Source organism: Sorex araneus, chromosome 3 (genome assembly GCF_027595985.1).
Source record: "Sorex araneus isolate mSorAra2 chromosome 3, mSorAra2.pri, whole genome shotgun sequence".
In the NCBI taxonomy this organism is placed as follows: domain Eukaryota; kingdom Metazoa; phylum Chordata; class Mammalia; order Eulipotyphla; family Soricidae; genus Sorex; species Sorex araneus.
Window position 1 is genome coordinate 178,170,093 of NC_073304.1, and position 27,580 is coordinate 178,197,672.

The following is a 27,580-nucleotide window of genomic DNA, read 5'->3' on the forward strand; positions in this document are numbered from 1 at the left end:
TTTTCTCCCCAACTGTTTTCATATTGTCAGAACCATTATCCAGCCTGTCACGAAACACTCCACAACTATCTTCTGCTGGAAGAGAAACAATTTTCAAAGTATAATTGCAAAAAATCTTTTAAAATACTCTGTTGTAGACTTCCCCACGTCCACATAGAGAACTGTTTCCGTTGATGGAAGGCATTTTAGTCTACAGAGAGTGGTCTGAAAGAAATGGGGTAATAGTGGGGGCTGGGACACCAGCCCCCATTTCAGCCAATTACAGTGTGGTTCTGTTTGCCCTTTACGTTTGAAGGACACTGAAGGGATGGCTGTGCCCTTGCTTTGGAGGCTACACACAAGATCTGCCCTTCTACCTTTTCTGCAGTGCCTGGCCACCATGGTCTATATTATAGGGAGAATTAGGCTCTGCAGTTTAGGATGAAGGAAAAAGTCATACTTAGTCTTCTCCCAACACCATAGGCTCCTAGTACATGTCCTTGAACTTAATGACTTAAAGAATCATCATCATCATCATCATCATCATCATCATCATCATCATCATCATCATCATCATCCCGTTGATTGTCAAATTTCTCGAGCAGTCTCAGTAACGTCTCCATTCATCCAAGCCCTGAGATTTTAGATGCTTCTCTCTACTCGTCCTTCCAACAATGCCGTACTGGAGGATCTTTCAGGGTCAGGAGAATGAGACCCAGCTTGTTACTGGTTTTGGCATATTAATACCTGATGGGGACATTGCCAGGCTCTCCCATGTGGGCAGGAAACTCCCAGTATTTGCCAGGTTCTCCCAGAGGGAGAAGTAGGCTATAAGTTATTGCACAGCAGCTTTGTGGCCGCGCACTTCTGGGAGCTTGCTTTTAAGTCTCTGGATGCTGGCCCTTGACAGGATTACACGGCGCCAGGGGCAGTCCCTGGGTATGACCGCCTAGCTACTAGGAAATGGGAAATCTGGGCAGAGGAGGCCCAGTCCTGATCCGAGCAGGCTTGGAGGTCTCAGGCCCGGGTCCCACACACCTGGGTTCCTCTGCCGATTCCTTGATGCATGAGGCTCGTCCGAATGTGTGGAGAGGGGCCTTGAGCATGGCTGTGGCTAAGCTCCGGAGGTCTTCGGTGGCTGGGAGCTCTGCTCGGGTTTCAGAGGGAAGCTGAGCCCATCCCCCCCAAGGAGGTCCCGGGGAAGACAGCCAGGAGCGTGGGCAAGAGACTCTCTGTGGACTTGAAGAAAGGGAATTATAATCCTTAAATTCTCGGAAAGAATGGGATCTGATCTTACGGTTTGAGCTCGTGAACTAGGCCAGTGCTGCCTGGAATCTAGCAGTGATTTTGATAGGATTTGGTTTTCTTTCCATCTGCATGATGCTTTTGTGTGCCCCAGATACCTCGGTATGCCTTTGTACATTTTTAGGGACCACACCCAGCATTGTGGAGGACCCCTGGAAATCCCAGGAGGTGCTGCAACCAGCAGGGCCTCATCACAGGTGTAGGGATGGAAGGAGGGCCTGTACTTCCTGCACATGAATGCCACCACCACTGGAGATTAATTTACCCTTTTCCTGTGCTATCTTCTCTGAGGGTGTAGCCTCCCTGGCCTCTTTCAAACAGAGACCTTTTTTCTGCATGTGCTTTTAAAGGCTGGGGGTGCAGACAACGTGCCTTGATAAAGAAGCAGGGAAGGGATGGAGTGAGAGCATCGAGAGTAAGACAAGTATCTTTGTATGCCGCTGACCTGACTTCAACCCCCAGCATCCCATAAGGTCCCCTGAGGCTCCACCAGGTGTGATCCTGGTGCGCCACCCACCTCCAAAATAAATGCGGAGAAAAGGCTGAGGAAGTAACCCAGCAGTGCAGTTGTCACTTGGTGGTCTTGATCTTCTCCCCCCTCCCCCCCGATGGATACCACTTCCCGGGAAGAAGGCTGTCCTGAGCTGTTCTCAACCGCATCTGCGGGAAACGTTGCCAAAGTCTGGAGAAGGCATTGGAGACCCTCAGCCGTGGCATCCTCCATTCCCGATTGGCTTCACTCAGCTCTGGAGTTGGCCAGCCTTGGGGGTGCAGTGTTTCAACTCCCTGCTGGTTCAGCAGCCTCCATCTCTACCCCCCCAAGGCTTTTGGCTTTCCTTGCTGGTGCCTCATCCGTATTCTCATGACAAGTGGTCAGTTGCATGCTAAAAGAAGCCCCGCTTCCTTCTTGGGCAGCAGAATTAGGCTTTGGATTCTCCTTGTCATTCTTCCTGAGCTTCCTAAGCCCTCACAGACGCATCCACTCTCCTTCCTCGATCTCATGCTGTTCATGCTGTGATTATTCCCCTCCTAAGCCTGGGACCATTGGCCTGGTTTGCTGGTTCTCAGGGGAAGCTCTTCATAAAGTACTTACATAACCCCAGTGTAGGGAGCTTTGCAATTACAAAGGGTTTGTTTGTGTTTATGCTTTGTCCAGGGATGATGGATGCCATAAAGTTTTCTTAAGACTATTTGGGAGATAAAATACTCCACACAGACACTTTATATGTACCTCTAAAGAAGTCTTCATAGCTAATCAAAGAATTAGAGGTGGGACTGGAGTGATAGCACAGCTGGTAGGGCATTTGCCTTGCACGCGGCCGACCTGGGTTCGATTCCTCTGTTATTCTCAGAGAGCCCAGAAGCTACTGAGAGTATCCTGCCCTCACGGCAGAGTCTGGCAAGCTCCCCATGGAGTATTCCATATGCCAAACATAGTAACAAGTCTCACAATGGAGATAGTACTGGTGCCCACTCGAGCAAATGGATGAACAATGAGATGACAGTGACAGTGACATCTGTTAGAGATAAAAGTGATTAACCCAATGAAAGGCCTTTTTCTTTCCTCCCCTGAACATAATTTTTTCCAATCCCCTCTTGTTTCTAGGAGGTCGGTTTTTATGTATATTTTTAAATTGCAGTTATTTCGACTGGAGGAGGTTTGGGGTAACATCATAATCTATTCTCTTTGTATGTGAATTCTCAACTGTTACTGCTGCAGTAAATTGAGTGGGTGGATAAGCACTTAATTAATGTATGTAATTATTTCTGAAGTATTCCGAGGTGTTGAGCTGCCACCTGGATGTTTTTTGTATGTGTGTGTATGTTTTTTTTTTTTTGCAAATCTAACCCCTCCCCCACAAATAAAAATCCCTAACTTAATTCAGAATTTAAATGGGCCATGTCATACCTAGTTGATAACAACGATTATGCAGTTTCACCAACTTTATTTGGATACAGGAAAGTCCTTTGCATCAGAGGGAGTGAGTGGGAGCTCAGGCAGCTGATCAAATGACAGTAGAGAGCTGAGGTGGGAGGGGTGGGGGAGGGACTGCCTTTTCTGCTAAGAAGAGCAACAGGAATGAGAAACATCCTGGACGCTGCTCCAGATCCTAGTGGAATGCCAGTGGGAGGCATCTGTCTCCAGAGTCTCCTGAGGTCCTGGGGCAGGGCAGCAGCTTCTGCTTTTCCAGGGGCCCATGAGTGCCTTTGAGAAGCCCCCTCCCCGAGCCACTGGGACCCTCTGTCTGTGCTCTGAAAGCCACAGCCTTTGCAAAGCCTGCAAGCAGAAGAGAAGGACTCAGTACACTCTGTTGAGGAAATGTAGTTCCAGAAACGGGCACAGGTAGATTGGTTTGTTCATCTAATAAATAATGATTGAGTACCTTGCTCGGCTTATCGGCAGAACAGTGAAGGTCTGAAGCAGCCCCGGTTCTTGTTTGTCTGGTGCAGATTTAACCATGGGCAGATCTAGAGCAGTATCCAGAGGGTAACCAGTGTCAGCCTCCCCCCCGTCTCTGGCATGGGGCAAGCAATAAATGATGCTCCTCTTAACCACTCCCGCATCCTGATGGGGGCCCAGGCCAAGGCTGAAAAGGTCCTTCCAGGGACCTTGAGAAGCCTGTGCAGCTGGCCCAGGGGTGGGGGGGTGGCCTCCCTTGGTGTGTGGGACCCACACATACCCACATCTGTCACTAGGAGCCTCCTTGGATGCTGATCAGGGCTGGGCACAGATCTCGGAGCAGAGGCCCAGGACAGTCAGCCGCAGTCACTCAGAACTTTGTCCTTCCATCTCTGTTCCACACCGTGCTGTGTCTCTGATGCCCACCCCTACTTCTCAGTCTTTCCGATGACACTTTGTGCCTTTATGAAAAAGAAACAAATGACAAGGCGGCCAAATCAAATTAAGGTTGAGTCTGTTGTCCTTCTAGTGCTCTTTCACTCTGAAATCGCTCCTTGGGTTCTCCCCCATTTCACCCGTCTTGCAGGGGCTAAATCTCCAGTATGTGAGGCAACAGCTGGTAGTCACAGGGATTATCTGGAAAGCATGTGTGTATTTAGCATCTTCTGGGTAGTAGGAATTTCGCTAAGGGGTGGCCAGGTAAGCCGGAATCCGTGTTCTCATTTTAGGAGAGAAGACAAATGTCAAGGGGTGGGTACTCTACTGGAAATGCAGATTCGGTGCCCTGGAGCACAGGGGCCTAATTGGTTTGTCACCCAGCTACAAGGAGAGCGGTCAGGAGTGGGCGTCTCGGCTGCCTTACACCATCTAGGACTTCCTTAGGCAGGCAAGTTCTCAAAAGAAAAACAAAAACATAGCACAGGGGATTCGATTATAAAGTGGGAATTTTCGGACTACAAATGGGAAAAACTCAATAAATTAGAGAACTAGGTTTGAATTAACTGATCATAAATAATAGTGCTAAAGCTCATTATTTTGATCTGGGAGAGGGATATTTTGCTGAAAAGATTTGTGCTTAGTTATTAAGACAATGACCGGTAAAGTTGTAAGGATGTTTAAGAATCATGTGTTTTGGTACTGTGCTGACAATTTCTGTGTGTGATGGGGAGGGTGCAGTGGGGCGGGGGGGGAGAGTGGGGGAGCGATGGTGCTCAGGCTTCACATCCCTGTGATGTGCAGGGGAACGAAATGGGGTTGATGGGGTTGTAACAGTCAAGGCAGGTGCCTTAACTCCTGCCCTAACTTTTTGGTCTTGAAAATGATTTTTCAAAGCTATTAATTTTTCAGTGAAAAGCACATACATGTGTATACATTGCTCGTTTCATTGGAGAATGTTTAGGATTTATATTTGTCCCAGGCTGTCTTGCTGAAGAACACACTTTTGCTTATAAAATTCCATTGTGTTAATTTAAAACAAATACTGCTTTGTAAGCTACTCTGAAACTCCTTTGTTTTAATCCCACTTATGGGTCTTGGTTCATATTTTAAGCAAATATGATTCCTAGTACTGTGTAAATGTATATTATATGAACACATCTTGAAGCGCGATTCACAGCTCACGAAGATTCACACCTCACAAAACATTTTTCAGTGGCCAGCTCAAACTCTGACACAGTGAAGAGTCGCTAGCCATCCCCAGTCAGGATGCAGAGCACCATGTCCCATGAACACATTCTCTGACTTGCCTCTCCTTCTCCAGTGCTCCACTCTGGCTGTTCTACTTCCCATCTTTCTAATTTTGCTTTGTTCTTGAATTAGCATAGAAATAGGACCATGCAGTATGAAACTTCTGAGCCGGGACCCTTTCTTTTAGCACATGCTTTGGAGTCAGGAGAGTTCTCATTTTCCATGTATTAGCAGCTTGTCCATTTGTATTTCAGAATGGTTTCTGATTCATTAATGTGTTTATCCATCCAAGTGCTCAATGGACATTTTAGGGTTTTCCAGTTGGGGCTAAGACTGATGCATATTATAAATATTTGTGTGTAGATCTCTGATCTGCCAATTTTGGGGATTAAATACCTACAGGGGTGCTAAGTGTATGTTTAGCTTCATATCTTCCAAATCATTTTTCACAGTGACTGTTCCCTTGTATAATCCCACCAACAGTATATGGGAGTTTCAAATGTTGACATCTTTGCCACACTCCATGTGGTGATCTGTTGATGTTCTTACTGTACAATTTTAGACATTCTTTTAGGGGTGTCTTGACAGATCTCAGTGAATTTAATTTGCATTACTTAATACCACATTTTGACATATTCATATGCTCATCAGTCAACTGTCTCTTCAAATCTTTTTGCTGGTGTCATATTGCATTCCTTTTCTTTTCATCGAATTTTAAAAGTTTGTTACTATATATTTGGATATATATCAATTACACATTTCAAAAATAATTCCTGCCAGTATGTTTTACTTCTTTTTTTTTTCCTTTTGGTTGACACCTGGCGATGCACAGGGGTTACTCCTGGCTCTGCACTCAGGAACCACTCCTGGCGGTGCTCAGGGGACCATATGGGATGCTGAAAATGGAACCCAGGTCGGCTGCATGCAACATGTAAGGCAAACTCCCTACCCGCTGTGTTATCACTCCAGCCCCTGTTTTACTTCTTAAGGTTTTTTTTTTATTTCAATGAGGTCCAGCTTATGATTTTGTTCTTCCTTTGTATTTATGCTTCGTTTTTATTCTACGGAATCTTTTTCTCAGGGAAATATTCTCTTATGTTTTCTTCTGGCAGTTTTGTAGGCTTTGCATTAGAGTTATGGTCTATTTTGAGTTTTAAGTATTTCAGCATATGGAAGCCTTATTGCTCCTAGACCATATGTTGAAAAGACAGATCTCTCTGCATTGGATTACTTTGACATCTTTGTTGAAAATCAGTCAACTGTATTTATTTTGTATGTTTCTGGCCTCTGATTTGTTCCATGGTGTATATGGCTGTATGTCGACTCCTATCAAATTAACTTGATTACTGAAGCTTTGTAAAGTCCTGAAGTCACGTACCCTTGAAGCTTCCAAATTTTCCTTTAAAAAAACAATTTAGCTATTCTGTGCTCTTTGTTTTATGAATAAATTGTAAAATGAGATTATTCATTTTTATCAGCAACAACAACAAAAATATCTGGCTGGATTTTGATTGGGATAACCTTGACTCTGTAGATCAAATCTTGAAAGATATGCATCTTAAATGTATCATTTTTTCCCATTCCTTGAGCTAATGTTAGTTCCTTTAAAAAAATAAAACAAAAACAATGCTGTGTAGTTTTTTGCACAGCATCTATTCTCAAGACTATGTAATATATAGTTTTGCATATATTAGATTCACCTTAAGAATGCTGTGGGGGTTGTATGGGTTTTGCTGGGTTAGGGATCAAAGACAGGACTCAGGAACATAAGACATGAACTTTACCATCGAGCCATATCCCTAGCCAGTTCCTTTCTGAGACACCCAAGGGACATTCCCATCCCCTGCCTCTCTCCAGGCCGCTGGTGTCTGGCTCCCAGCTGCATGCAGGAGTTTTAGTCTGTGACTCTGACGCCATTCCCCATTTGTCTTCATGTAGCCTGTTGTGTGTCTGTCCCAAATGTTCCTCTCCTTGCTCTAAAAGGGTGCCAGCCAGTAGACTCAGAGCACACCTTATTCCAGGATGATATAATCCCCACTTCTTTTTTTCTGCTTCTTTTATTTTTTGGTCATACAGTGATGCTCAGGGGTTATTCCTGGCTCTGTACTTGGGAATTACTCCTGGCAGTGCTTGGGAACCATATGGATGCCTGGGAGGGATCGAACCCAGGTTTACTGCAGGTAAGGCAAATACCCTACTTGCTGTCCTATCGCTCCCAACTCCCCTCCCCATGTCGCACCACTTCCATATTATCCCTACACAGACTCTACTCTTCTGAAGACACTATTCAAACCCCTGAAACAGCCTGGGAGAAACTGACTGTGCAGCTAAACACTCTGCCCACATTCAATATTCTGACACCTACAATAGTGTTTCTCAACTGGGGGGTGGCAGTAGTCCCCTTGAGGGCCCCAAGGACATTCCAAGGGGGGGCACGGGTGAAGATCATATAAGTGAGGGGTCATATTGCAAGACTAGGGGCCAACTACTAGGATGGGACCACAGGAAAGATGAAACAGAGGGCCACAGTTAGAGAAAAGGTGAGAAACACTGGTCTGTAAGACAGGAATATGGCACAGAAAGATCACGGCTTGGGCATATGATGGATTTATGTAACCTGTTATGTTCCTGATGTACTCCGTCCCTCTATTCCATTTCTACACTTTTAAAGTGTTTATTGTTTGATATATTTTTGTGTGAGTAAAACTAGTGACACTTTGGGGGAGGAAAGTATTTCCAAGTTCTGCAAAATATAGGTTAGTCCTTTGATGTGGGGTTAATACTTTGCCTGTATTTTAATCAGTGTCACTGTATCACTGTCATCCCATTGTTCATTGATTTGCTCAAGTGGGCACCTGTAACGTCTCCATTGTGAGACTTGTTGCTACTGGTTTTGGCATATCGAATACACCACGGGTAGCTTGCCAGGCCCTGCCATGAAGGCGAAATACTCTCGGTAGCTTGCCGGGCTCTCCGAGAGGGACACAGGAATCGAACCTGGGTCGGCCACATGCAAGGCAAATGCCTTACTTGCTGTGCTATCGCAAGAAAGCAGAAAGTTTTTTAAAAAATAATTAATAAGATTATTTTTGAAGTAAAACCCCCCAAAATTAAAAACACACGACACAAACAAACCCAAAGATTTAAACTCAAAAAGGTTTGCTCAGTGATTTTATTTATTTTTGCTTTTAAAATATTTTTGGTATAAATAACCTGGAGATTTGCTCCATGGCTTGGAAGCCAGCCTCACATGCTGGGGGAAAAGGCAGCTCAGATAGAGAAGGGAACACCAACTAAAGTGTGGTGAAGGATCCACTCGGGATGGGAGAGGCGAGTTGAAAGCAGACTATAAATTGAACATGATAGCCACCCAGTACCTCCATTGCAAACCACAACACCCAAAAGGAGAGAGAGAACAAAAAGGAATTCCCTGTCACAGGGGCGGGGTGGGGTGGGGGGGACAGGATGGGAAGGTGGGAAGGACCCTGAGGCCATCGGTGGAGGAGAATGGGCTCTGGTGGAGGGATGGGTACTTGAGTAATGTATGAGTGTAACACAAGCACAAAACTCTGTAACTGTACCCCCATGGTGACTCATTAATTTAAAATAAATAAATAAATAAATAAATAAAATCTTTTTGGTGTTTTGGGACACAAGCCCAGCAGCTGCTGGCACGCACAGGAGATACTCCTAGTTCTGTGCTCAGGGGCCAATCCAGCAATCCTCAACAAACGAGGCAGTGGGGACACTGGCCCATTCATCATGCGTCAGTCTCGGCTCTGTCTCAAGAACAGGGTTTTATTTTTGCATCTGAGTTTTTCCACTCTCCTATGAAGGAGTGCTGTCCGCATGTGAAGGCAGAGTAGAGAAATACCATTTCTAGGGCAGCATTTCGATTTTGCTTGAATTTCAGTGAGAGTTTCTGTAGCACATTGAATCTGCCACTGGTACCGCTAAAGGACCCAAACTGGAGGAGTGATCCACTTGAGTAAAATTACAGAACGATGTCTCCAGGTGAAACATAAATTAAATTGATCACCTTAATGATGTATTTCAATATTTTAGAAATTCTTCAGATAATTATTGTTTTTACTAATTACCACTGCACATTGATATTTGCAACAGAGCCCCCTCTAGGCACTAGACACATTCTGCTACGACTTCAATATGTTATTTCTAACACACTCGAGTTAAAAGTACCTCTAATTCCACTTACAGAAAAACAAGCCAAAACTCAAGAAACTTGATTCATTTATTCATTCAATAAATATATATTAGGCCAATTGCTATATACTGCCATGAATAAGTGTGAGCTGTAAAATAACAGGGCCAGATGCAAATCCACATCTGTGTAACTCTAAAATCTATATTCTGATTTAAAAAAACTATTTTGAATCTGACTCTTTCGCTATAACATACACACAGATGTAAGCATAATATGTATGCTAATTCCTTTTAATCCTTGGAATCAAGTTGTCAGAGAAGATACACTTTACCCAGAGAATTTGCTTTGGAATGGATAGGACATGCATAAAATCTATTGGTAATAACAGATGACGTTTGAATTTTAAAAATCTAAAGTTAATAAATAGTCTCTTATGCTAGATTCTGTGTTATACTAAGGAACATGATGCAGTGTTGCTCATTGCCCCTTTGGGCTTTGGGAAGTGCAGTTTCTTGCCTCCTCTGAGTCTGTCGCTCTTCTCACATCCCTCACCTGTTCCTTCTGTATTTTACTCTTCCTCTCCAGGATCCCTCCCTGGTACCACCTCCGTATTCTCTATCCATAACCTTTAGTGGCTTCTTTGGGCCTTTTGACTTGCTCTAGTATTTCCCATCTAAAGTCACTTTCCCTTTGCCCTCCCATTGCCTCCTGCTGACACTAATTTCTCTTTCAATTTGAAAACAGTCTCCTTTGCTCTCATCCCTCTCTCCTTTCCTGCTTGTTCCTCCTCATTTGAATCCTGTCTTCTCCCTTCCTCTTTGCTCACCTTTCCCCGAGTCACAGATCTTACAAGTGATACTTATTTGCCTTTGGTTTTATTTCTAATAATCATTTCACATTTATTTCTCTTCTCAACTGTATTTTTCTGTTGCATGTTCAAGACGCCTGTTATTTGGGGGATGCTTTCCTGATGACATGGTTTTAGCTTTTGAACCCTGGGTACTCAAGCCCAGGGCTCCTGTGTGCAAAATATACACTCCTGTTCTTTTAAGCCATCTCCCCAAACCTCCAAAGCATTTAGATTTAATGGGAAAAATAGGTCACATTATGCTCTCTGGCACACTGTGGGAAGAACTGAGTAGTTAAGTATTATTATTGGTATCCGTTAGTGGTGTGTGTGTGTGTGTGTGTGTGTGTGTCCGCGCGAATGCACGCGTGGGGGGGGGGGGGGCTGAGGACACTGAATGACCAAACCAAACTGAAGGGTTCTGTGCAGATGTGTGCCTGCCATTTTAGGAGACAAATACAGTCTTCCTTTCTTCTTCCCAGCCTCCTTTTCTTTTATTTTTTCCCTTTTTTTCTTCGCTCCTTTCCTTTCCTTTCCTTTCCTTTCCTTTCCTTTCCTTTCCTTTCCTTTCCTTTCCTTTCCTTTCCTTTCCTTTCCTTTCCTTTCCTTTCCTATTCTTCTCTTTTCTTATGTTTTGGCTGGGGGGGGGGGGCGGTAGGAGAGGGGTGACACGGAGGCACCCAAGCAGTAAGTGCTCAGGGCTTACTCCTAGATCTGTGCTCAGGGATAACTTTTGACAGGGTTTAGGGACCATATGGGATGCCAGGGATCAAACCCAAGTTGGCCTTGTGTAAGCCAAGCACCCTATCCACTGTACTATCTCTACAGACCCAACCTCTACCATATGCAACCAACTGCTTGAGTGAGATACCACTGCTTGGTGTCTATTTTTTAACTCTTACAATATGTGTGTGTTTGTGTGTGTGTGTGTGTGTGTGTGTGTATTTCCCTCAAGGGTATCATTATAAATTCAAGTTAGTTTACTGTCTCTGGACGGAGGTTACTAAGATGGGTTTACCACTGCAAGTTTCATAATAAGAAAGTGTTTGCTCAATTAAACTATAGGCATTAAATCAAATAAAAAAGAGAGCCATGATTTAAAATCATAGTGTGGAATATTACAGTTCTAACCAATTTCTCACATATTTCTTCACTGTGTTTGTGACAGAGAATAAAAATATCAAAATTCTTTCCTAGTTAGAATAAAGATCTTTTAGGATAGAGTTATAGATATTTTGTTGTTGTTTTTTGGGTCACACCCGGTGTTGCTCAGGGCTTACTCCTGGCTCTGCACTCAGGAATTACTCCTGGCAGTGCTTGGGGAACCATATGGGATGCCAGGGATTGAACCCAGGTCGGCCGTGTGCAAGGCAGATGCCCTACCCGCTGTACTATCACTCCAGCCCCAGATTTTTTTCAAAGATGGAAATATTCTCTAATTTTTCCTATCAACTACTTAGGGCATTTTACACAAAAGCAGCCCATCCCACCAGTCCCAATAAGGATTTGGTAGCACTTGATAGCAGGTATGTGCCAGCTGTGGAAATTAATGTGATAGGCACAAGAGACAATTCCCATAGATTACCTCAACATCAGATAATCCATTTGTTTGCCCCTTGTCCCATTAGCACTCCCATTAGTGAGACAGAAAGAACGCTCAATCAGAAAATAGCAATGAAACGCTCTCTGCGATTCCTCCCACAGGCCACTCAACAGACCTTTGCCGAACCTCTCTCTGGGGTCGAGAACTCAGCTGTTGTTCACTGGTAATTAAGGAGTATTTCTGATCTACTGAAGACATTAGCATTTTATCGCAGTAGCATCTTCAGATAATTATTATTTCCTGAAGGGCTGTGTCCACCAGGATGGACTGGATTTTGCTGTGTTTCTGCCACTACTGAGACTTGTTGTCACTGAGCACTGCAAGGTCTTTGCAAGGCTTCACAGTGGATGTTGACACTCGCAAGCACGTCAGCTCATGCCATAAAGGGAATGAAGGCCAGATCAACACCTACGCTGAGTCAGCCAGATATTAGGGGTCCAGAGAGAGGTGCTGAGTGCACCATCTTGGAGTAATTGTACCCAAGTTACTTTTCACAAAAAGATTATTTTATGTGACTTAAACCTTAATTTTTTAAAAAGCTACCAAACATGTTCTACTTTTACTAAAGTGAAAAGTTGTTGTCTCTGTATATTTTATTATATTTAATTATGTTGCGCAGCTGAAACAAGTGTTTATAATAGCGATCGTGCATTTTATTCAATCGATGTCAGTAATAAAGCTCCTTAAGAACTGCATAATCACTGAATTTTATCTCTCAGGAGTCACCATCCTGCTGTTTAACATTTTCACCTCACATGTCTTCCCTGCTGCCCAGGTTATTTCACTGTATAATTGTCCGCCTTGCATTTGAAATCTTCCTAGGAACCTTCACACTGGTTTCTCCTTAAGCTATTACTGTGATGCTGGAAGCTTGCTCTGGGAGTCACCCCCTCGTCGACCGTTTGGAAAATCTGTTCACATGCTGGTTCTCCCCTCACACATCATTATCAAATGTGCCAATGAGAAAGGTCAGAGGCAGCTATGCTCATAGCGCCCCGCGGATCATTGGAGTAGAATTTGATCTATTGGCTCTAATAATTGCCCCATCCTTGTCCTCTGAGTCTCAGCTGATGTTGGAGGCCTTCTGGTCATAATATAAGGCGAATATTTTCTCCTTCTGTGGCAGCAAGATGCTCTCAGAGCAGACATGAGCTAGCTGAGGCCCAGATGCTGCTGCCTAACCACCTGGTTTAATCCTCGTGCCAGTTAATGACCACGTGGACCACAGAGAGGGCTGCGTTTGCATTTCAGGGTCCCCCTCTGCTGGCATTCCCTCTTCTTCTCCCTTCCTGTGTGCTTTCTCTGCTCCTTAGGATTCCTGGGTCCTGACAAACTAACAGCTCAGGCTCCCCCTTGGAGTTGAGAGCATGCAGTGCTGATCCACCACCCCGACATGATAGTCACTTCTGGGGTCATGGAGGTCATCCCTGTGTCCTGTGGATCTCTTCTATGACAGCAGACACTGAGCACCCTGGATCACATGCCAGGAGTGGCCGAGACAACACAGAATAACCACACTTTCCTGTTGCAGCTAATGAGTACAGACTGCAGCCTTTCTTCTTGTATAAACTGAGGCCTGGCCTTGCTTAGAATCCCCAAGCCAGTGGCCCGACTGATGGAGATGGAATATGGGTGGGTAATTAATGCATCAACCTGGATTCCGTGTTCTTCAGCCAACTCTGTGACCCTGGGCTGCTAGTTACCATTCTGTTCTGCCGTGCCCCCAACCCGCCACCCTGAACATCTTTATAATCAATAACTCACCCAGAAAGTGCTCCCCAAATGACAGTATTGGCTATTTCATCCTTGGTTTCTTTGGGAACCATATACTGCCCATGCTCAGAGGGACTCCTGGCTTTGTAGACAGGGCTCACTCTTGGCAGTGCTCAGGGGACCATATGCAGTGCCAGGGACCAAACCCTAGTTGACTACATGTAAGGCAAGCACCTCAACTCTTGTGCTATCTCATTTAAAAGTGTCCATTGGGAATGAGGCTGGCAAAGGACAGCTCTTCTGCCCTCTGGATGCCCCTGTAGCAGCAACAGGGCCTTCAGTTCTGCAAACTCTTGAGTCATTGACTAAACAGCTGATTGCCCCATCTTGGATGGATGTCACAGCATTCCCTCGAATTCCCTGTGACTTGCCTGAGAATAGCATAGCTTTGCAAACTGCCTGCATTGTATAGTATAGCTTTGTGTGTCAGGAGATAAACCTGACTGAGAACCCCCATAGGCTAAAGCACTCATGTCTTCCTTGCTGGCAAAGGGTTTGAGAGCCTTCTGACTAAAAGTTAAACCTTTGCATGGACAAGAATACCAGAGAGAGAATGGGGAGATGGGTGGCATTTGAGGTAAATAAAGGCAGGGAACGGGATAGCAATTTTGCTCACTCAGGTAAGGAGATAGTAAAACCATCAGATGGCAGGATTAGAACTGGCTTTCAGATATTAAACTTTATCTATTGACACTATAAACTTATAACTATCCTTGGGTAGTTTCTCTCTCGATAGTCATTTAAAGTAGCATTTGATTTTTTTTTACAGAGTTGACCAGATTTCTCTGTATCAGTAAGTTACCCTCTAGATGAAGACAGGTGGCCTTCAGAGTAGAGTATTTTTTAGTATCTTTACTTTTTCTGGTGCTGGGTAATGATTAAAAAAATATACAAACATAATGCACAAAAAATTCTTAAAAGAGAAGTGTGGGCTTTCATTAGTGGGATTTACCTATGGATTCCAGGAATCTCTTACACATGTGCACTTATGACCCCTTTGTCTTTTGGTAAACTGAAATTGCATGAGTATCAGATGCAGCCGCGTTACCTTGGGGCCATGTACGGGAATCATTTGGGTCAGCTACAGATGAACACAATGCTTTAGTCATTGTGTGTTACCCTTTGTGACATCTCAATTAAAAGATGCTGAGCCCTTACCTTCCAGTAATCATGAAAATTTGTAGCGCAACTGGAAATTCTAAACTTCCTCACGTGTCTTTCCTACCACTTAGCTGTAATCAGGAGCATGCTTAGAAAGGTTTTTATTCCCCCAATTTCGGAGACACTGTGATCTACAATATTGTTCATGATGGTGTTTGATGCAGTGTTCTACCACCCCCACAACCACCAGAGTGCCTTTGTCCTTCCACCAATGTCCCAATGTCTCTACCCTTGGTTAACTCAGCCATGACTGTTCCCTTACTATGTTTCTTTACATGCCACATGTGAGAGAGATCATCCTGTGCTTGTTCCTCTCCTTCTCTCTGACATCACGCAGTGTGACAGCCTATAGCCTATTATGTCCATGTAACAGCAAATTACATGATCTCATCTTCTCTTAGCACTGAGTGTATTCCATCATGTATATGCATCATGGTTCCTTAATCTACTCATCTTTTCTCGGGTCTTTGGCTTGTCTCCATATCTGAACGCTGCAGCATACATAGGAGCACAAATATCTTTTCCAAATAGTAGTATTGTGTATAATCTCCGGGTGGCTAGAGGAGCTTCGGCGGCTCTCCCTTTAGCCACCGGGGTTGGGTGGCCTCGGGCCACTCCCCCACCTAGGGCAGCCCAGGCCATGCAGCGGACTGAGGAGGAAACAAGGGCCAAGCCTGTTGATTTATCAGTTGCCGTCTATTCCATTCTCCCCACGTGCCTGTTCCAGCCTTACTGAGCTCCCCATTCTGGTCTCACACTGCCCCTCATTCCTGTCTCCTCCTGTCTCTCCCGCTCATCTCTCCACGCTCCATCTCGCAGCCTGGTCTCTCTCTCTCTCCACATGCCTGCTCCTCATTCTTCCCCTACATCCTTCTCCCTCTGTCCCCCTTGCTAGTCTCTCTGCACTCCATCTTGCTGCCCTGCTCTCTCTCTCTCTCTCTCTCTCTCTCTCTCTCTCTCTCTCTCTCTCTCTCTCTCTCTCTCATCTCTCTGCAACTCTCTTGTTTCTCATCTTCTCTCCAACTCCCCAGCACTGGGGGGTTGATGCTGTACCCAGTCCAGTACCAAAATCAACATAAGAAAACCCTTCCTGACCACCCATCAGGCTCAAGGGCAGAAGCATCAGCTAAGGGTGTTACTCTTCTCCTTAGTTCAGTAACCTAATTAACGTCTTAATTGACATCTTAATTCTACTTCTTAATATTATTATTTTGTATGGACACAGTAGGAGATAGATTGAGCTTGTAGGGTAACTCTCCTGGGAACATCTCGCCACAGACTCAGACTACAGTGCTCAGGCCAGATTAATCTTTCCTAACCCTGGTAGGGTCCAAATCTACTTATTGGTTTTTGGATCATGATAGCATTTGTCCATGACCACGATCTTAACTTATAGTTAAGCATTATGGCACTTTAGCCAGGCCCATTTCGATGCCAGGGTGGCACATAGCTCACAGCTTGTCCTGGGTCCATCCAGTCCCTCGTCAGGACTCTGCTTCTGGGGTGCTATAAAGGAAGGGCAACTGAGGCTTATGTCGAGAGAACAGATGTCCAGGACGTAAATTAACTCCCAAGTTACAAAAGCATAGCATTAACTGTCTTCTTGTGTCCATACAAAAAGGACATTGCTCTGAATTAACTATGCAAAGGACTTAAGGAGAAGAGAAAAACAATATTTACAAGTCAACAGAGCACAAAGAAAGAGGTTACAAATAAACACAGAGGAATGGGAGCACTGTGGTGGGAGCAACCCAATAAACCTAAGCTCCCTGCAGCAAGGTAGAAAGGACAAACCAATGTTATCCTATGGTATTGGGCCATTGGGGATGATGCCATAAAGTAAAATTGCTAGGATGTTTTTCAAATGGAAAAAACATTCCCAAAGTATATGCACACTATTCTTTGCATTTTTTGCTGAACTTTTTAATGAAACAACTTCCTCTGGATCACTGAGAATAGTTAGCCTGGAAAGGGTTTTGCATTTCTTCATAAAACATTAACAGGCTTCTTAGTTACTGAACACTGAGGAAAGAGCAAGTTGTTTCCATTTCTTCCATTAATGAAAACGCTTTCTGACAAACGTTGAAGAGTCATTATAGAATGAGGCTTTGTTGGTGCAGACCCTGCCATATGGGGGATAAACTGCTATTTCTTAGAGAATATCTCTGAGATTGTCTTGTGTCAGTTACTGCTTTCAAGACCAAGTGATGGCAGTTGGCAGTGTTTGAACTGAGAGTATCTTTGTTTCTATTTCACTCTAACTGCCCATCTGTTGCTTTAGCTTTATGCAATTATTTCTGATAGAATGAAGCTAGTGCTGGCCTCAATGCATATACATGAAAGAGTTTTCTTAATATCATTTCATTTCCAATTCTTGCTGAGGGAGCCTGGCAGTAGTACACAGCAAATTGATGAGCTGGTTCAACTGATAACAGAAGTTTTTCTGTGGAAGTTGTTGATGTTCTGTAAGTCCCATCCGCTCTGCTGGGTTTTCTGAGTTCTGCCCTTCTCATCTTTCCGGTGGTAAAGGTAAAAGTCTCATCGTTTTACTTGCCTTCAAATAGCTTGGCAAACTGGATGTCGGTGGCTAACCTATTTTTCCTTGGCCCTCCAAGATCTCTGCTTCCGTGGCAACACCAAAGTGACAGGCCAGCCCTGGTTCCCTGGCGTGCTTCCTGCCTTCTTCGGAGGAGTCGTGGGTCTCTGTGTCTCTTGGGCTCCCTGACCACAGCCAAAGCAGAGCTGGGCCCACTGTTGTGGGCTCACTGAATACTGTACACTTAGCCCTGTCCAAACCCTGCTTGTTCACCACCTCTCCACGTTGTCAGATTCTCCCTTACACGATGTTCCTTGCTTCTTGTTCCTAAGCAGCTCGAGGGCAACTCAAAATTCTAATAACTAAGATTTTGTTGGAGACACAGACTTAGTCCATGGTGATCCTTCCTCTAAATATCAGATTGTGTGATTCCATCAATGCCTCCTCAGCAATTGATAACTCAAATTTATAGATAATTTTAATATTTAGAGTACCCCAAGCCTACATTTTCTATGTATGTTTCTATACTTATTGAATTTTTTAGTTGTCTACCACTTTTTAGTTATATACTGCTTTTACAGAATCTCCAAAGTTAGTTTTCTCAATGCCAGTTAGGTTGTGACTTTAAAATATAGATATGCGTCATTTTTATTTTCTCATTGTATCTTTTTGGTATTTCATTTAAAACAATCTCCCCTCCTCCTTCTCCCCTCCTCCTCCTCCCTTTCCTCCTTCCTTCTCTACACTCTCCCCTTCCTCCCTTCCTTCCTCCCTCCCTCCCTTCTCCCTCCCTCCCTCCCTCCCTCCCTCCCTCCCTCCCTCCCTTCCTTCCTTCCTTCCTTCCTCCCTCCCTCCCTCCCTCCCTTCCTTCCTTCCTTCCTTCCTTCCTTCCTTCCTTCCTTCCTTCCTTCCTTCCTTCCTTCCTTCCTTCCTCCTTCCCTCCCTCCCTCCCTCCCTCCCTCCCTTCCTCCCTCTTTTTAATTTCCAGGCCACACCCACAGAGTTCAGGGCTTGCTTCTGGCTCTGTGCTTAGGGATCCCTCATGGCAGGGCTCAGAGGGCCATAGGTGGTCCCAGAGGTCAAACCCAGCTTAGGCACACACAAGGCAAGTTGGATATCTGCTGTACTATCACTCCAGCAACAGATGAGATTATTGTTTAATTTGAAGAGGGGAGAGGTATCCCAATCAATGCTTAGGGGGCTGGGGTGACTCCTTGTGACGCTCACCCATCGGAGCTTCAGACTTCAGTGTGGATCCTGGCAGTAGCAGTGCTATCTTTATGCCATCTCCACAGCCTCATTTAGTTTTTCAAATGATGAACTTCCCAGTCCTGAAATGTTTCAAAAATAAGTTTAGAGTATGCCTCCTACATAATGCATGTGAAGTTCTAGTCAGAATATTTGGATATACCACTGTAACATACATCAGTGATCATCCTGGTCTATAAAATACCCATTATTCAGCTTGTTTGGAGGTGCTCACAAGCATGCACACTTTTATAAATTTCGTTTTTTATTGAATCACCATGAGAACAGTTACAAAGCTTTCAGGTTTAAGTCTCAGCCATACAATGATCAAACACCCATCCCTTCAGCAGAGCACATGTTCCACCACCAAGAACCCCAGTATACCCCCTATCCCACCCCCCACTCTGCCTGTGTGGCAGATAATTTTCACTTTATTCTCTCTTTACTTTGATTGCATTCAATGTTTGGACAGAAAACCCACTAATATTATTTGGAATTTTCCCCCAACAATTAGACCTGCTGAAAAGGCATTGTTTGATAATTTGTTTTCTATTGCTGTTAATGAAGAATATATGATATTGGATTTCTGGTATTTTAGTAATTAAGTCCAGAGTGATTTCTGCCAGAAGCTGCTGAGTTCTGAAATTGGTTTGTGTGCCTCTGGGATCATGGCTGTTCAGGAGCTTTGGAGCCGTTTGTGGGCGGCCATTTGGGATCTCATCTGGTTGGGGAGCAGCATCGGTACCACCTCCCCATCCCGAGATTTCCCATGTGCCCTGTCACTGCAAACTCGTACCTCTGTCCAATGGCTCTGAATGATGGCAGTCGCCATGCTTCTGCTGCCAGAAGGAAAGGCCGAGGGGCAAAAGCCTTCCCCCTTCTGGGGCAGCATCCACATACCAGAGCCATCTTTGTAGAAGCTCAGTGTCGCCGGGATTCCATTTGGAGAAGGCGGGGAGATTGTACCTCCTCCATCTGGGGCACCCTGGTGTTATCGGCTGAGTTTGGGGCCCGGAGTATTCTCTGATGTTGTGTTGCCCACAGGCGAGGATTCTTCACTCACATGCACACATGTTTAAAATAAAAATCCACCCCCACCGTTCTTTGGGGATTGTTCTGCTTCACGTGCTGGGTGGAGTTTTGAGGACTTCTAACTATCCAGATCAAAACCAGGACAGTCTCCGCTGTAGCAGGATGACTTGGCCACTGCAAGCTAATATTGCTCTAATGAACAATTGGCAACTTAGCCAGATTAAAATCACACTAAAATCTTTATATCTTTATAGGCTTTAATATACCCTTACGTTTAAATTTAAGTTTACATATATTGATTATGTTGCTTTTCCAACACATATTTAATTATGCAACTTAAATTTACCAGAGATATTTTAGTCTTACTTTACCTATTTCTATAAAATAGTAAATACAACTCCATCCTTGTTCATTAATGACTTTTTCTACTCTTTCATTCATATAATCTGTATTTATTAATCCTATCCTACTTCCCATGCCTGAAGCACTAAGAACTAAAGTTTAACTATGAATGATACAATCATTCCAGGAAATCTCAGCACTGTTTAATTTTTGTTAGTGATTTGGGGCCCAATTCTCGTGCTTCAGAATGCCCAAATACTTACATCACTGCCATCTGGTTGGTAGCTCAGTTTCCAAGAGAACCGCAGTTCTTTTAGTTCCCAGAGTTTAATATGTGACAAATGTTCCCTTCGACAATGTCTCCTCTGGGAGTTGATTTCTTTGCCTGGCTTTGTAAGAGACACATATGTGCGCTGTGGCCTGGCCACACTTCAAGACTCAGCCATCACCAGGAGGGAAGTGGAAGCCCCTGTAGCCGTGGGTCAACAAGGCAAAGCAGACGCATGAGTCACTGAGGCTGGTTTGAGAAGCTGCCTGCTGCTAGCGTGAGGCAGTCACTGGGTCCCCTGCACCCGCAGGACTCCTCTCTGTGGAGATGACAGACTCCACATAGTGTGGACTATTGCATAAAGCAGCATTTCTTAGATGAGGAAGTATCCTGCGACCCAGGTTTGATGCCCCAGCACACACAATCTCTGAAGCTTCATCAGAGGCCAGGGATTCCAGCATCAGAGGATTCCAAGTACCCAGGCACTGCAAGAAATGAACAGAGTACCACACCCTCAGATCTTTGCATCGAACTGTGAGCCCACCCACCTGAGAGTTGCTGGTGACCCCTTCTAGCCCTTCACACAAAGTAGTGATTATCAACCATCACCATTTGGGGACCACAGGTGAACACTGCGTAGGTGAGGGGCTATGGCACAAGACTCTGGGGCTGAGCTGAAGGACTGGAACAGGGGGATGCATAGTAAGGAAGCCAACTTGAAAGGGGTCATGGTCAGAAAAAGACTGAGCAAGAGTAGCTTACAGCACATGCCGTGGCATCAGAACATTGATGCAGCCTACGAAACCCAGTGCCTCAACAGCACCTGACATAGTAGGAGTACTCCATGGCACATTAGCCAAGGTTAATCGTGTAGGGAGCACCAACAGTGCCTGACATAGTGAGGGTGCTCCATAGTGCATTAGCCCAGGTCCAGGCTGTGGTAAAGAGCACCAACAGTGCCTGACGTAGGGTGGGTTCTCCATAGCCCAGGTCTCGGCTATGACAGAGGGCACCACAAAGATAGATAATAAGCAGGAGTTTGTTCTTGTGGACTCATTCTGCAGTTCTGGATTCAGCCCAAAATTAATTATTTTTTACTATTTCACTGTGTATATTTTTATTGCATATTTTCTTACTTCTCTAAGTATCTAAGAGGTTTTTTTTGTTTCTTTGTATTTTTAGACTATAAGGTATATTCTCTTGCTTCTGTTTGTCATAGAATGATGACTAGACTCTTGGAAAAGTATTTTGACTTTCTAATGACATCAATAAATGTAAAACTCTGATGCATTTCAATTGAAAGACTAATTGAATCCCTAGATATGACATGAGTTTGGGAGAATATATTAATTAATGTAATTTAAATTAATTTTCCTCTTCATCTTAAAAGGTCATTGTAGTAAAGTTCTGTCAAAGTGAGACAAAGTGAGATTGATGCTGTAGGGTAAGAATGTGACTACTTTGTGGGGGGCAGAGTGATAGCACAGCAGGGAGGGCATTTGTGTTGTATGCAGCTGACTGGGGTTCAATCCCCTGGCACTCCATGTGGTCCCTGAACTGCCCTGAATAGTAAGCACTATAAGGTATAAGCCCCGAACACAGCTGGGTGTGCCCCCCCTCAAAAAACAAAAACGAAAAGAATGTGACTAATTTGAACGATGATTTTACCTAGAATATACCAGTGTTGATAATCTTAATTTTAAGGACATACCACCAGTCGATCCATTAACAGTAGGAAAACACTTTGATTTCATCTGCACAGTGCCTGCATTACTGCTTTGTAAGATGTAGAAAATCTTGAGGAATTTCTAGTGATATTCTTAAAATAAGCCTTACTGATGAGAACTCTTTGAAAGGACCAAGCCTTAAAAAGTATTTCTATTGAAGAAGAGGGAGGATGAAGATAATCAAGGCAAAGACCACCCAAAATCACTTCCTGAAGAAGTAGTTGAGCCACCAGCTGTGCCTGTCTCAGCAGCCTGTAACTGGATTCTGGGAGACACACAATGGATTTGCAAGCTCCATTTTTCTGATAATAAGGATCTTTAAATAATATTAGGCTCTAATAGGTAGACTGAGTCATGCAGCCAAGCTGAGTCTCAAAAGCAAGTTTGTCTTGCAGAAATCTGATACATTTTTTTGATGCGGTGTCAGTGTTGAGGTATGGGAATGTGGAGAGATAGCTGATCTTTAGTCTCCGCACAGCCCTCACTACCATGTAACACAGCTTTTAAAACAGAGAATAGGTTCATGCAGCTCAGCCTTCTAGATTTTCCTTGTTCTCCTCCCCCCTCTAATTCTCTTTATCTTTGTGAGTCTTTAGTTTCCCTTCCAGGCTGTTGTTAACATCAGAGAATAAATATGAATGTTGAAATTATGACCCAATTTCCCAGTGTGAGTCTCAGATCACTTGCTAATCATTGATGTTTCTTTGGGATGGGATGGTAGATGTCAGCAAAAAAGAAAAAAGTCCTTTGATAAACCTGGTATCTTTTTTCTTTAAAAGGCAACATTAATATCTGCACTGAAGACAAATTCCTTCATGCAATCCATTGTCTTTTTCTTTGTGGGGCAATGGGGGGAGTGGATATATAGACCTCTAGAAACTCAAGAGAAATTTTATGACCTGATATTTCAAGTGTAGTTAAGATCATGTGCTCCACTAATTTCAGCACCAGTCTTCTGGGTTAATTTCAGGAGAATGCATTATTGTAGTCTTGAAATGCATGCTTGTCAACAATAGCAATTGATTTTCTTTGTAAAATGGTATTTAAATGGGCTTTAGGTGAAACCATGTGTTTAATGGAGTTTTAAGAGGACTTATTATTTTAAACAGGTTGGATCTATTTTACCAAGCATTCTACTTTATCATAATTTCTAACAGGGAGAGAAAAAAATGAAGATAAGTGCATCATTTTCCAGATATTAAATCCCCCCCCAGTTGATAAGGTACATATTAGCAACTTAGATTTTTTAAAGGAGAGGAACGTTGTTGAGTTTTCAGCATTAGTCATTTTGTACAAAATGAAAGTACATTTTGCCGGCTTGTTTGAATATTCTTTTAAAGCAAGCACCAAGCTAAAACTCATTTCTTTCATTTGCACTAATGTATTGGTAGTTTTATTTCTTATGTATTTAGTTCTGATTGTAAAACTATCTCCTCCCCCTAGCACATGTCAATCATTCAAGGCCTATCAATACTTATTATTGGGTTCCATGTTCTTGAAAACCCAGTTCAGTGCTTCCTATTGCATTTACAGATGAAATATGTTCTGATGATTTCTCCTCCATTGTCATCTTTACTGGTGAGATTTTGGTAGATGCCATTCTGTGGCATTTTGTAGCATTTTTGCTTCAGTATCTAGAATTTGAATATTTCAGGTAGAGAAGGTTACTTAGTGGAAAGAGCTTGGCATTTGCTATTTGCTATTAGCAAGCCTGGACTCAGTGAAGTGGTCTATTATTTTGATCCCTGGTTTTCAGTGTGAATCAGCATATCTTTGTGGGATACAATTACTGGAACGTGCCAGTCTTTTTCAAATATAAAAAAATTCAAACAGACTAAGAAAGTAGGAAATAGTGCAATATAGTTATGATTTTGAGAGAGAGCTGTGTGTGCATGCATTTTGTCATGTAAAACTGGATCATAATCTAAAATGCAGGTGCATCATCAAAAAATCTCTAGAAGTGTCAAGTTCCATATCTTTGAATGTTTTGCAGTAATTCTGATCCTTGAATTTCCCACCTATAAAATGTGATTAATAACTGTTTTGAGCTGGGAATATGGCTCAGTGGTAAACTACAGATCCCCTATGTTGAAGCCTTGGATTCATTCCCAGCACCAAAGGGAGAGTTTGAAAGTCTATTTTCAAACTCTATTTTAAAAGTCTATTCTGAAACTTAATTGCAATAACATATGTGTTACCTTTGTATAGTACCTTTTTTACACAGTGGATATGTAAAAGGTGTTGCCTTTTACTATAACCTGCTGCAACCTAAATGTAATGACTATATTTTCAGATACACATAAAGTCTTTAAGACGATAAAACAGATTTTTTATGTATTTTGATTTGAAAAGCAATGATGTCAAAAAATTATTAAAGGTGCTGTTTCATTAGTTCACTGGTTATTGATTTTTCTTGAGATCATTTGCTTTGCAAATCAAAATTAAGATTTTTAACTTTACCCATCCATTTTCTCAAGTATTATCTTTAGGAGTTGAAATATGTCCAACAGAACATGACATATTTTTAGGTAATACCAGACTTGTCCTTTAAGTAAAGCTCAAGGATCTACCCTAGAAAAGAACTATTTGAGACATAGATTCTAGATGTTAAAAAATTGTTTCATACCAGAGAAGTCAGATGTATCCTTGACAGAAGGAAGAATGAAGACCAGTTTATTGGATGCTACTGCACAAGTGTTCAGCTTAAAACAAGAAATAAGAAATTCTATTATAGGTAAGGAACAGTTCCCCCAGGAAACTCTAAAAATGCTTTGAATAGCTTTAGATCTTGTTGGAGCAATAGAATAATTTCAGTATGCCTACTTCGTGATATAATCTTCATACTGCAAATGCTTTTTCCTCTGAAAAAAATTTATGAATGATAAATTTGAGTTGCAACATGTATATGCTGATTTCCCTAGTACTATTGATATTGAGCAGGAAGCAGAATATGTATTTCTTGACTTTGAATCTACTACTTTAATATCAATTAATATGGATTATTGCCCTAGATATTTTCTCTGCATCTGAAGATCTCAGGCAGTGGAAACTTTTGTCTCCGTTGTTTTATTCCTGGATTGTAATTAATCTTCCCCTTACCAGCATCACTGGTATAGGAGAATAGAATGGATGTGAGGATGGGATGCAGCTTTCGAAATATTTCCATTCATAATATTCAAGGCTCATTTTAATAATGAAACGCTATGTTCAAATAATACTTACATAGTAGCTTAAAATATAGTGAGATTTTAAAAAGGAGATGACCTTGTGGAAATGAGCATTAAAGAATCTGAACCATTGATCCTTCCTTCATTCCACTCGTCCATGATACCCCACTAAACTGCCAAGCACCATCACCATTTTTGTTTATTTGTTTGTTTGTACTCCAGGCTTACTCCTGGCTCTGCACTCAGGGATCAATCCTGGCAGTGCTCAGGGGACAATATGTGGTGCCAGGGATAGAATCCAGGTCAGCCACCAGCAGGGCAAGTACCTTACAGTACTATCTCTTTGGCACCATGCCATCATTTTTTAAAATCTGCTTGATCATCTTCATTTCACAACCAAGGTGTCTTTGAATGCAGAGCAGAAAGAAAATTATTTTAGGATACCTGGGAGGACCAAAAAATAGGCACATTCTCAAATTTAGCAAAATAAATAAATCAGAGGTCTTTTGAGGTAGATACTGTAGCAAGTAGTGGCTCCAGGGGACTCAGGGGAAGGGCAGATGTCAAAACAGGAAATTGGCTCTTCTTGGGCTGTCCAAAACAGACATTCATAACTATTCATCAACTGATGTGCCTGACCTGACAGTTGCTAAGAACGTTCCCAAAGAAAACACCACCTGTGAAAATAGACATTTTACTGAATATAAATAATTGTTCAGGCTGGTTTGATAGTTCCGCATAGATTCCCAGCTCCTTTCTTTGGGAATTCTGCACAATAGCAGTGGCTTTGCCCTCGGGACTCTGCTAAGAGCTGGTTGGCACACACCTTGTAGCTCTTAGGACGTGGTTGCTCAGGAAGGAGGCCAGTTATGGGTCTCGAAACCCCGAGCCCTGCAGGACCTTCCCCGGATGAGGTTTAGTGACCTCTGGATGAGGGTGATGGCAGAGGGCCCGAGAGCAAGTAGCCCATACTTGCAGGGGAAAGCATCTGAGAACTCAGCCAAGTTTAGGTCTGGTTGTTACAGATGTTTTAATTTGTCTGTTACCTGTGAGCTCCTGCCTTATAATTTCCCCAGCACCTGAGCCACGCCCCCGTCTAGGTGGTGACGTTGATTCCACGTGTGTCAATGCCTTTTTCGCCCCGAATCTTTCCTGGACTGTTTAATAGAATTTGTTCTGTCCCTTTCGGACACCTCATCCTGCCCATACCCAGTCACCAGCCGAGCGCAAGAAGGTAGTTCCCCCTCGGAAAGGAAGTAGGTCTCTGTGCCCGTGGTGCCAATCACCAGCACGTTTCTCCTCAGGTCAATGGAGCACTGGTGTCTCCTGAGCATATCAAGGCCAAGGAGCATGTCCATGGGCTGCTCGCCCAGGATGACCAAGGAGCACTGCAGGAAATCCCCCTCGATTTGGATCTGCGCCAGGTGGACCCGGCCAATGATCCTCTGCGTGCCCACCCCCTTGGCGATGCCGGCCCAGCGGCTGTCCACCAGCCGCATGATGTTGCAGCGCTCGGCGCAGGCTTTGCTCATGATGGTCATCTGGGCTCCGGAGTCCACGAAGGCCTTGAGGGCATGGCCATTGACCTTGCAGTTGATGTAGAGCATGGCCACCTGCCCAAAGCTCTCGGGAGCCTCCTCCATGGCCATGTGCATGTTCTCCTCGATGTTCTGCTGCCGGATTTCCTCCTCGATCCTGGCCTGAGCGTCTAGATCGAACGGGTCGGCCGAGTAGAGGCGCAGTCGCTCCTGCTCTCTCAGGGCCCTTTCCCGCTGCTGTTCCCGCAGCACCTGCGAGAAGGCCTCCAGGCTGCCGCTGAGCAGGGCATCGGCCAGCACCGGGTTGCGCTCCTTCAGGAGGGACAGGTCGTGGGGACTGGACAGCAGCATGCTGCGGATGAGGGCAGGGTTGTCCATGTCCCCGAAGGATGAAGTCTTCTCTCCCGAGCCCAGGCTGTGAGAACGCAGGGCCGATGGTTGGCGGGGCTGCTGGGCCACGTGGTGCTGACGGGTGCTGGACGTGCCGGGCTCGGCCACCCCGCCCAGCTCCAGCTGAGGCAGGCTCAATCCCCGACGGGAGCCCACGTTCTCCTTCTGAAGCAGGACGATGACATCACCGTCCTTGATGCCGTAGGAGCCCAGGGAACTGTGCTCATCACAGAGGATTCGCTCCAGGAAGAAGATCTGGGTCTCTGTGGCCGGGATCCCGGACTCCAGCTCACACAGCAGGCGGAAGTTGTGCAGCTGTAAGTCGGAGCTGACCTGCAGGGAGAAGGTGGCCTCGGAGAGGTCCCTCCGCACGCAGTACACGGTGACCAGCATGGCCCAGGCCCGAGACGGT

The 27,580-nt window shown here is 44.1% G+C and overlaps 2 protein-coding genes across 3 annotated transcripts in view; one reads left to right on the top strand and one right to left on the bottom strand.

Moving 5' to 3' along the window:
• The window catches only part of PDGFD (platelet derived growth factor D), a 192,267-nt gene that overhangs the window by 63,998 nt on the left and 100,689 nt on the right, over positions 1–27,580 (top strand). The window lies entirely within an intron of this gene.
• DDI1 (DNA damage inducible 1 homolog 1) lies at positions 26,365–27,561 on the bottom strand. Its single transcript, XM_012931957.2, has one exon. It carries the CDS (start codon positions 27,559–27,561, stop codon positions 26,365–26,367), a length of 1,197 nt encoding a protein of 398 aa, XP_012787411.2.

Bases quoted from the DNA above. Each gene is read 5' to 3' on its own strand.
- DDI1 (XM_012931957.2), bottom strand. From the start codon at position 27,561: ATGCTGGTCACCGTGTACTGCGTGCGGAGGGACCTCTCCGAGGCCACC.